Source organism: Cucurbita maxima, unplaced genomic scaffold, assembly GCF_002738345.1.
Source record: "Cucurbita maxima cultivar Rimu unplaced genomic scaffold, Cmax_1.0 Cma_Scf00009, whole genome shotgun sequence".
Classification (NCBI taxonomy): domain Eukaryota; kingdom Viridiplantae; phylum Streptophyta; class Magnoliopsida; order Cucurbitales; family Cucurbitaceae; genus Cucurbita; species Cucurbita maxima.
The window spans coordinates 1,731,197-1,742,747 of NW_019272025.1; the positions used below are offsets into that span (position 1 = coordinate 1,731,197).

At 37.1% G+C, this 11,551-nt stretch overlaps 1 protein-coding gene across 3 annotated transcripts in view; it reads right to left on the reverse strand.

Annotated features, from left to right (window-relative positions):
* Positions 1-2,798: 2,798 nt before the first annotated feature.
* The window catches only part of LOC111484204 (cleavage and polyadenylation specificity factor subunit 3-II), a 14,242-nt gene continuing 5,489 nt past the window's right edge, over positions 2,799-11,551 (reverse strand). For 2 of the 3 annotated variants that reach the window (XM_023130706.1, XM_023130704.1), the window contains exons 7-13: positions 11,067-11,130; positions 10,429-10,494; positions 10,244-10,313; positions 9,465-9,569; positions 8,313-8,454; positions 7,940-8,036; positions 2,799-4,105 (exon numbers count right to left, since the gene is read on the reverse strand). In XM_023130706.1, the coding sequence (XP_022986474.1) occupies positions 3,224-4,105; positions 7,940-8,036; positions 8,313-8,454; positions 9,465-9,569; positions 10,244-10,313; positions 10,429-10,494; positions 11,067-11,130 (1,426 nt within the window). In that variant the 3' untranslated portion in view covers positions 2,799-3,223. The remainder of the gene's footprint in view (positions 4,106-7,939; positions 8,037-8,312; positions 8,455-9,464; positions 9,570-10,243; positions 10,314-10,428; positions 10,495-11,066; positions 11,131-11,551) is intronic. The other variant, XR_002718464.1, reaches the window with a different exon arrangement.

The window sequence follows — 11,551 nt, forward strand, 5'->3', positions numbered from 1 at the left end:
ACTTTGTTAGCCTTTGCCAAATTTCTATCTAGTTCCAAATTTGCTTGTTTTCATCCTTCCAATTCGTTCTCACTTATATCGAGATTTCACTTATTTTGAACATAAACTTAATTTCCTCCCGAAAAATCAAATTCCACATTTCATTGTTTCTAAATTATATTTGGTTGTAAAACTTAAATTAAAAACATGTCAATACTATTTCATATTGGTTGGATTATTCGATCCAAATATTGTTTGTTATAATATTATATTCACTCTATCTATACTCTACCACTCAATTTTTCTCCCTATTATTATTATTTACTTTTATTATTATTATTATTATTATTTATTTTGTTCTATTCACAATTACTTTGGGGCAGTTTTAATTGATTTTTTTAAAAAATGGGTACTCACTAAAATATTTTGTTATTTAATTTTTAACGAAAATAATAATGGCAACAAAAGCAGAATAAATGAGAAGAAAATTTAATGATTTTCTTAGATTTTCTAGAACATAGGAATCATTTTAGTATTTCTTTTCTAGCCAATGTCAAGAAATTTGTAAAGAAATAGATGAAATTCTGACGAAAAGTGAATTTGAAAATTGACTCATCGAAATGGTCTCAAAACGATAACATTACTTCTTGTGAGCTTGAATATGTGCAATATCGTGAGCAGAACAATGTACATTTTGTAGGAGGTTTATAGAATGGGAAAGCTCTGTACCAAGACATCAATCATGGTCATAAAGTATATATAGTGGCGAGTTATGACCATAAAAATATAAAAGGTGCAACTTTTTAAATGCCTAGGTAAGGTTAAGGGTTCATTTTGAGCCCATATAAGTTACGTTTGTTATCTTTGTAAAAAGACATAGAAAATTTTAACTAAAAAACATTTGTGCTTTTTGTAGGTAAGGGCTAAGGGCTAAGTTTCTTTGCAATTATTCGTAGTTTCGATTACATGTTTAAAATCATTCAAGCTTGACATGATCGATCTTACTTATGGAGTGATACTCTCCTTGTAGTACTCCTTATCATTTGGTATCAGAGCTCACAAGGTAATCTGAATTTTACTTTCGTTGCGTTGATTCCTTATCATTTGGTATCAAAGTTTTCTCTTGAGTTGATTCCATATCATCGTCTCTTCCCCATTATCATAGATCGGATGGCTTGAATGAATTCTAGATTTGCTATTTTTATGGTATAATTATTGGTAGTGAAATTAAACTTCATTGGAATTAGGACTAAGCAATTGGGAGCTACACGAACCTTGTACATGTTGGAATTTTTGTTATCAAGGTAAGTGAACTTTGATTTGATGAATTATTGAAATACATCTTTCAAACCATATTTTTCAGATAGGGACAAGAAAGTTATAGATGGTTAACGGTATCTGATAAGGAAATCAGCCAGACGAAAAGTTCTGATACCAAATGATAAGAAATCAGCACAAGGAAAAGGTCTGATACTAAATGATATGGAATCAACTACAATGAAAATAAGATTAAGATTATCTTGTTGATCAAATTTCTTAAGGTAAAAACACTTATTTGAGATTCGAATCACTCCACAAGCAAGATTGATCATGTCAAGCTTGAATGATTCTACATGCAACTTAAATTACGTAGAATTGCAAAGAACCTTAGTCAAGGCTAAAGAAAGCACAAATCCTTATTTTACTACATTTTCCAAGTCTACTTATAAATACAACATACATAACTTTATATAGCCTCGAAATTAAACTCTTGACCTGAGACATTTCAAGAGTTGTATTTATATTTTATGACCATAATTAGCCACTATGTATACTTTAAACTCTATGTTATGGTCCACTCAAAATTTTTAACAATAAAACTTCATTTTTTTTGATAATTTTGACAGCATTTTTTTCACATCTTCATTGAAGTATATTGTATGATTGATGTTTGGCTTATATCAGTATATGCTACGGATCCCATAGGATCCCATGAGACCGTCTACATGTGAGATGATAATCTCATTTTTTTAAGGAAAAAAAAGCAAGGAAAGGTTGTAAAATCAAGAAACCTGTTAAAAATAATTTTCAATTACAGCAAATTTAGTTCAATTTACATGACTAACAAATAATCATCATTTGTTTTTTTCTTTTGTTGACGTAGCAATTTGATCCTGTGATTAATTATATCAAATAGTATGGGTTAAGGTTTGTATTGAGACTTTGAAGTCCGAGGAAAATAAAATATTTGAAGTTGCTATGGAAGAACGATTCCAATCTTAGAATACCAAAAGGAAATGGAAAAAGAGTCTAAAAAGCAAGAAAGGTCGGACATAATTTGAGAAATGGGTAAATTAAATTTTCACTTTCTCATCAATCATAGTCTATTCAATTCAAGTTCCCGTGATTTGAGCCATAAAAAAGTATACCTGGTTGATATAGGTAGTAACTTTCATTTCTTTTAAATCTTGCTTTCCCGGAGTGTCACATTCATATATATATATATATATATATATACTTTCAATTGCTAACATATTAGAAAAAGCAAGCAAAGCGCCAATTAAGACTCCAAAGATAATGATTGCTTCTTCTAGAAAAGCAAAACATGATGGCTCTAAATGAATACTTTTCTCACAAATTAGTATTCAAAGTCTTTAAAGTCATTTGTGTTTCAAATATTATATTTTTTTTCTTTCAAATTGTTCTTCATCACAAAGAAAGGGAAGAGATTGTGAACTTACAACTAGTTGGGAGAGAAGAAAAAAAGCCTTCTAGAAAGGGTAGGTACCTACCTAGTTCTTAGGTTTTCAACATTCGTTTCATCAAGTCTTCTATGAAAATGAGTTTGAAGCAGCCCATATTCCATTTCCATTGTGTAAGAAAATCTTGGAACGAATGCTAGACGTTTGGTAATAACGGAAATACAAACTGTGAACTCTTCATAGACAATGGGACTATAGAGCAAATAAAACAAATAAACATATTAACCTGAGAACTCCGATGTCAATAACTCATCACTGTTCGCGAATCCGCTTGCAATTTTACATCGATGCCAGTTTCAACCATATTCAAATCTTTCAGAACCAACAATTCGTAACATAAACCTCCAGATTTGGTATACGACTATGAACATGAACGTCAACCCGGAGTACTCGTGATAAGCAGATCATTTCCTTTGCCAAACAAGTCATGAATTGAGCTAATCTCATGTAGAATTACAGCTTCCATGTTAATTATGTAAGGAAACCATGCATAATAGGCCCCTTCATGTTGAACTGAGATCATGCTTCTCCAAGATGGAAATGATTTGCCATGCGAGGACTTCATCTGTGACTAGCCAACTACAGCAGTAGAATGCTGCAGCAGATTCATTTTCAATTCTGTTTGTAGTACGGTAAGGGCAACTTTCCTTTGAGCAAATGGACAGTGTAAACGATTCAACTTGAAGATACTCCCCAAAATTTTGAACATTCCTGTCTGAAAGTTCACTTGAAAGCTTTGAAGATAGCTGGGAAAGCCATAAAGATTTTCTAGATATGCAATCCATGACATGGGTATCATCTAAGCTTCCAAAATATATAGGACTACAATTAGCAAACCTAACCTCATGCTCTTGTTCTCCCAAGAGAAGCAACAGTTCATCTTGGTGTACCACCTTTGTTTTTTTACCTTTTTCCATCACCAAGATCCCTTCATTCACTCTATCATCACTTACCTCTAGCTCTGGACCACAACTTAAACTAGAATCAAACTTTTCGTCAAGATTTCTATTCAAATGCTTGACATGGGGATTCGAGCGTCTGCGGGTAAACATGCTTGAAGTTCCTCCTTCTTTCGAACTTAACTCTTTTGAATTAATCTTATCATTCAAGTTTCTTTTCAAAAATTTGAAATTGGGAGTTGAACAACTCTGAATAAACGTGCTTGAGGATTCTGCTTTGATAGAAAGAGTTGAAGAAATGGATACAGTCTCGTTATTTGCAGGATCATGACATGGGATTCCCAGTTCTGAATGAATCCTCTCCTTTAAAGTAACCATTTTAGGCTTCTCTCCATGTACAAGTATCACGTGCTTGGGACTAAGGAACTTCACAAGATCCATGATTCCTTTGGAATCAGTATGTGGGCTGAATGCCAGTTGGTGAATCTGGGATGAAACATAGTGATATATAGTCAGGAACATTTAATAGAATGATTACAGGACGAAAAATTTATATATATATATACACAATAAAAGGAAAAAAGAAGTTCATCCAGGTAGGTAAACTTTAACGGTGTCCATCTGCGTATGTTTCGTTTTGAACTCAAAGTACCAAAATAATGTTTCTGCATTTACAGTGAAGTGCTTCCCTTTTAATCGAAGAGGCAATTGTCCATAAGAAAGCCCAAATAACATGGAAAGAACCAAAGCAGACAACATGCCTCCCCTCGTACATTTTGAGACGTGTGTAGACATAATTTTGGCGAACGGGCATACGGTGTCGTGGAGTCTATTCGGTGGATTGACACTAAATTTGGTGAGCTTTCATATGGACGGACTTGACTCCAGAACCGCATGTGAAAATGTCCTTCAAAACCCCGTCTTTAAAGGTTAAGGCCTAGGCCCTACCCGACCCTTCAACAAACCTATCTCTGACGCTCATGTCAACATTGTTGCCTCTGTCTTGCCTATGCCTCAACTTGTCTTTCATACACATCTCTATGGTGTGTCAGATGATGGACCATCCTCCTCGGTCGCATCATGGCACTCATCTTGTCTTGGCCTTCACGTGGCCAATCGAGCGCCACTATCGTGTCCTAACCTTGTCTTGTCTACATGTGAGGGTCATAACCTACTTTCTTCATAGTATGATCGTGACATTCTCTCCCACTTAAATTAGTCATTGTCTTCGATGACTTTCTAGGGACACAATCCCATCGCGGATTGTGACATTCTCCCCCACTTTGGACTGGTTGATGACTTGACCCACTGGAACAGATCGTGCTTCAAATGAGTATAAATTCACTAAGTATCTAACTTCTCATTTGTCATAATACTTATCTTATTGACGCCTCTTGGTCAGCTTGGGGACAAATTTGAGTTGATGTTTCTGACTCATCTTTGTCATGTGGCACCACTTCCCGACTCTCTTTGGTTAGTTATTTGATGAACTTGACCCAACTTAACTTTGACACTTCTCTTGGCCAATTTGCATACTCTCTATGACACTTCTCTTGGCCAATTTGCATACTCTCTACAACAAATCTTCTAGAGAGCGTACTCTATGTTTCAACACTCTCTCTTCTAAAAAAAGGCGGCACATAACCGTAAACTCCGTGGGGTGTGGCTCGCAAGCCAACTACGACATTCCTCTTCATGGTACCAACTCTCATGGTAGCGGAGTCTAAACTCTTTGCTAACTGACTTGCTGGAAATAAACGTGCTTCAAAACAAATATGAAAAACTTGTGCTATGGGCTATCCCACTTTCAGACCTATTCTTTTTTTCTCCCATCTAGGACTCAGCCACTCACAACATAGACACTGCAATTCAATATTGGCATAGCTGTGGGTGAGGCTGGCTCTTACGACGTCTATCTCCGGCTATCTCCGGCTTGGTCAGGGACACCTGGACAAATTATGGGCTTTCCTTGCATGGCATGGGTGAAGCTGGGCTTACGATGTCCTACCTTCGAACTTCGCCAGAGACACTCATCGATCCACTGGAGGGTGTTTGCCCCAATCATGGTCACTTTTGCCCCAACTTGCGTGTCTCTGAGTCGCATAAATTGGTGCACCCCTCAAGGTGGGGCTCGCAACCCAACCACAACATTTCCTCGTCGTGGTCACATCCCTCATTGAAGCAAAGTCCATGCTTTTTGACAAAATCCTTTCCGTTCCGTTGTTGGCACTACCCTTCAGCAAACTCTTTTCTTGGCCACCTTCACTTCTCTCGGTCTTCCCACAGCTTCACTCTTATGTTGCCAGGCTCCTTCTAGAGCAAATGTTGATCTTACATCTGTTGTGAAGTCACCCACCTTATGTAAGAAGGGATGACTCGAGGAATTCACTTGTGCTCACTTCTTGGAGCACTCACACGGGGTGAGCAACCCATTCTCTTGGGCTCTCCCCACTCAAACTCGCCTGCCTCTTTGCAGTAATGTACTCCCCATAGACTTGCGTTGTGCACAACCTGGCACTTGGGCAGCGCATGTCTCAATTGACCTCCAACTTCTTTGCTTGCAACTATTGCCATTATTCCTCTCATGAAAATAGCTCTTTGGAAAGCACCAACTTGGTACACTTGTTTCATCTGTCTGCCCAATTGAAACCTCGAGCTTGGTCTAGCTTTTTGACGGGTAGAACTCCCCCTACTGAGGTATCAACACACGGTACTAATGACTTAGGGGAGTCTTGGCTTCAACCCACGACTTGTTTATGATCCTTGACAACACAACTGCCCTGTCGATACTGACACTCATGACACGCTTGTGATGCCCTCATTCGACCCTCGGGTTCTTCTTCCTGACAATCTTGTCTAATTAGACACACAAAGTGTGGCTCCGATACCAACTATCACGATCGTACTTTTTCAACCATGTCGTGTCGAGATCTTGACAAGCTCACGATCAACCTTGATAAGAACCTAAGCCCCATATTCATTTTTTGTCTGGCTTTGTGGCTTGTCAAACCTTAGGCAAGGTTTGTCTTTGCCCACCGAAAACGAAGTTGCAGAATCCAAGCTTGTTCGGCCACCCACGCCGCCTGCGCGTGTTCAATCAACTGTGACCCAACCGACTTGCCTCTACACTAGGCCAAGTCACTCGGCTCGACCTTGCCTCTACTCGAGGCCAAGGTCTCTCAATGCAACATCGCATCTCACACCCTCTAGGTTTCCAATTAACATGAGCCATATGTCTTAACGACATCCCAAGTCACAGGGTGTCGTAATCCATCACAGATCACTCAATCATGCCATCAAGAACGAGTCCATGTGTTGTTCATAATATCAAGACATCCCAAACATCCATCCATCTAGGTTCTATTGAGGCATTAAACCCTCATGTGTCCATGTCATATCATTAGCGGGTTGGGACACAATGTTGGCACACCTGTACCGTCCAACATTGTCCTTGAAAAAATTCATTTCAAAGGAAGTCGCCAGAGACACTAGTCTTGTAACGCTCGCCCTCACTATGACATACGTATATGCCACAAGGTAGCTCGCTTAAGCCACAGGGCTTAGAGGTGGTGGAGAGCTAACACCATGTCTCCCTCTATTGTATATTTTGAGGCATTTTCAATCTTGTAGGTGTAGACATGCTTGTGGCGACGGTGTCGAGTGGATTGACACCAAATTGGGCGAGCTTTCATATTTCATATGGATAGACTTGACTCAAAACCACATGTCCAAATTCCCTTCGAAACTTGATTTTCAAGGTTAAGGCCTGAGGCCCTACTCGACCCTTCAATAAGCCTATCTCTAATGCTCATGTCACATCGTTGTCCCTATCTTGCCTATGTCTTAGCTAATCTTTCATGCACATCTCTGTAGTGTGTTAGATGATGTTCCGTCCTCGATCACAACATGGTACTCGTCTTGTCTTGACCCTCGCATGGCTACTCGGGCACCACTACCATGTCGCCACCTTGTCTTGTTTGCACGTGAGGGTCACAACCTACTTTCTTCATAGTATAGTTGTGACATTCTTTCCCAATTAAATTAGTCATCGTTCTCGATGACTTTCTCAAGGCACAATCTCTTCGCGGATTGTGACACATGGCACCCTGCATTATAAGTTTGTTTTATATTCCTCGTTTTCCCTAAGGTAAACAACAGTCTAAAAAGGCTATCAACCAGAGCTACCGAGTAATGAACCTCTAAGAAACATCAAAATCCAAATCGAGATGTAATTTAGGCCTAGTGAAACTGAAGATTAATGATTCTAAAAATCATATTCAAAAAGGAAAACACAACAACGTAAAGCTGATAGATACTAGCCTGGCATTGCACATCAATTTGAGTGTCCTTGTCCAGATCAATTTTGGTGGGTTTTCCTGACATTAACTTGTGTCCAATAGTTCCGGCCACGCAATACCTACATGGGATAAAGCAATATGGCTTTCAGATAGCAATTTCAAAATCACATTATGCTTGGATGTAGTAAAGACCATAACATGACCAAACACAAACTATGAACATAAGCAAAAATTGGAATAATTATTAAAAAAAAAAGGGAGCTTCAAAAGTGAAAGAAAAAGCTCAGTCACAGAAGTTGGACAACTTTATGGTTTGTCAAAGAACCAGCCTGCAAAAGTACACTTGAATAATGAATACAAAGCGACAGCCAAAAGAGAGTAGCCATAGTCAATACCCGGGTAATGTGATAAGATTCAACTTAGAAGGTGCCCAGCGCTTAAAAACCTCAAGAGAAAACCCACCACTAATCATCCCTGGTGTAGCAAAGAGAACACAAGGTCCAGGAGCATCAATCATAGAACGGTCGAACTTTTGAACTGCAAAATGTAACGCAAGTTTGTTAGTGGCTAAAATATGACACTTGCTATGTGGTTAAGTGTTACCATGATTTAATTATAAGTGATGTTATAAAAGGTATTTAATAATAAATCACTTCAGATTTCTAAAGCCATTATTACCTGTAAATGATTCCTAGTCAATCACCCACCAAAATCACCTCCTATCTACTACTTCTAGAATCACGTAAGAGTGAGTTTGGATTTTTTCAAAATAACTTCTACATTATTGTCAAATATCATTATTTTAAAATGAGTGATTGGGCAATGGTAAAAATAAGTTTTGACATAATAATGTCTTCCAATTAGACATGTCCATTTAACCCGAAAGTGGGAGAGGAACCCGAGAGAAGTTTTCTTGTTAGCTAAACGAGGCCAGAGATGGGAATTATATTCTCCACCCCGACCTCGCCCAAATTCCCACCCCATCTCACTTTTATATATATATATATATATTAAAGTGGAAAAGACTATGTTGTAATATTGAAATTATGTTAAACATTATACTATTATATTATTATCTTGCTTATGAAATATTATTGGATTTATTATGATGTTTTTCATTTTTTAATATGAATTATGTTGGAAGATGAAAATTATCCATTAAAAAATTCTTTGAAATGGATATTTTTAAAAACAATATATATAAAAGATGGAAAAACTTTCCCCGCAGGGAATCCCCATCCCAATCTCTCCAAAAATAAATAAGAAATTTTGCATGAATGGGAAATAAAATAGGAGGCGGGAACGGGGCCTTGGCCCCCGCCCTATGGACATCTCTATTTCCAATTTAAATGTACTCTCCTTATATTCATTGTTCAGGTAAGATGCCTCAATACTCAGATAAATGTCCCCACCTAGGCTGCCACTTTGAAAGGGTACCCACATCACTTCCAGGGTAAGCAAATATGCTCAACATAATAACATTTATTTTATGGCAGTTTCATCAATTGATTCCAATCCTGAAAACATGAAACATGTGAATGACATACCATTCTTAAAGTCAAAAGCATTCCTTGTCGTGTATGTCTCCTTAACCTTCTGGCTGGTCCAACTGATGAGCATTTTATAGTACATATTAGCTTGAACAGTCAAACCTGAAAGCAAAAAAACGAACACAAGAACATAAAAGTCGAGAAAAGCAATACTTATAGGAAACACAGAGTGAGAAGAACTGTATATGAAACAAAGCAATTCCTAACAACTTTAAAGAAACGTATTTAGTAGCTATCATTATCAACTTTTTCTCACGGTGGTCTATGAGATGATACTGAAATCTGATTCAGCCTGGTCTTCCTCTCACCACATGCCTCATCTATAGAAGAAAAAAGATCGCCAACTCAAATAATCCAGACAAGTTGATTAGTTATAAAAATTTGAAACACCTTGCTCATTGAAAGATGGCTTGGACTCACCAAACAATTGCATCTCAAGCTTGAATCTAGTTCAATCACTACATAAATTCATCACCCATGCTCACCATTAATTGTGAGACAAATAGAAGGATTAGCCCAACACGAAATGCTCTAATCGCCCTAACACTCAATAATCACTCATAGCAACTCGGCAATTGCAGTTCTCGATAAATGCTTAACATGCATCTCAACTTTATCAGCAAATTGTGCACAGAAGATTATCAAAGCAGATCATGGGCTTACAAGACAGTTGAAAATCATGAAAAGGAAACTGAAAGCTTAAGAGTTGCCTAAGATGTATTAATACATATTTACTAGCATAAGGATGAATTGAGAACTTATTATTCAAAGAGGACCTGCTGAAAAGTATATTGGAATCTTTAGATTCATGCGCTCCCAATAGTCATCCAACAAGATACAGAGTTCCTGCTCACAATGGAAAATTTTATAACTGTAATGGTTATTACATAACATGAATTAGTCATGAAAGATGCAGATTGCAGTTAAAGATTTAAAAGCCACACAATACTTAGCGAAGTACCTGAGCCCGTCCAAGTGCAAAAGTAGGAATAAGAACCTTCCCTCCACTAGCCACACAATTATGAACCTATACCAAACCATCCAGGAAAATATCTCGTTTCAAATCATTTTCATGGCTAAACGTTATGAATTATTTTAAGATAAAATAATTCAGCGTCTATTAAGGAACTTAAGAGCTTATGATGGATTTAGTTAACTAATCAATGCCCAATAGCCATACATTACCAGTTTCTATCTTATATCATGGTCCTAAACTATGATGTCTACAATTCTCACATGCGAGACCCAACACAAATAATCAAATGAATAATTGTAATAACCTACAAAAATAGTATAGGGATCAACCAAATTACAGTCCTGAAACATCACAAAATAAAACCTACAACAGAATAGAAGATTTTGTTATCTTCAAACGAGAGACAGATAATATTTCATTCAAACAATATGTCAAGTTGGCATTAGAACATGAGCAACTTCGCTAAACTTTAATTATGTCCTCCTGGCTCCTGAATTACTATTAGGTCAGCATGCATGACAAGGAATGAAAAACCAACATATCAGATTTATAATTAAAAATATAAAGAGGTGCAGAAAAAGAAAATCTGGGTTAATGATTTTAATAAATTAATTTATACATACAGCTTTAAGAAATTCTCTCTCACGGCCGTATTTGGAATCACGGATCGTTGTTGCATATGTAGACCTGCGGAAGACAAAAATTGGAAGATTAAAAATAGAAATACTTTGCAGTGAATACACATGTTGAATTACGGATGAAAAGACATTAGGAACAGAAAACCCTCCTATATTTAACAAGAAGACCATAAGCAACGTCTAGTAGAAATAGGAAAGACAAGAGGACCTATTTCCACAACTGAGTACCTTCTAGTCAATACCCATACTAATAAACCATGACCATTCTATTGACCATAAACAAGGTCTAGTGGAAATAGGAAAGGCAGTGGACTTATTTCCACGTCTGAATACCTTCTAGTCAATACCCATATTAATAAACTATGACCATTTTTTCCAGGAAAAAAAAATCATTGATGATATGAAATTATACAAAAATAGGCAAAAGGATCCCATCCAATGAAATTACAAAAAAAAAAAAAAAAAAAAAA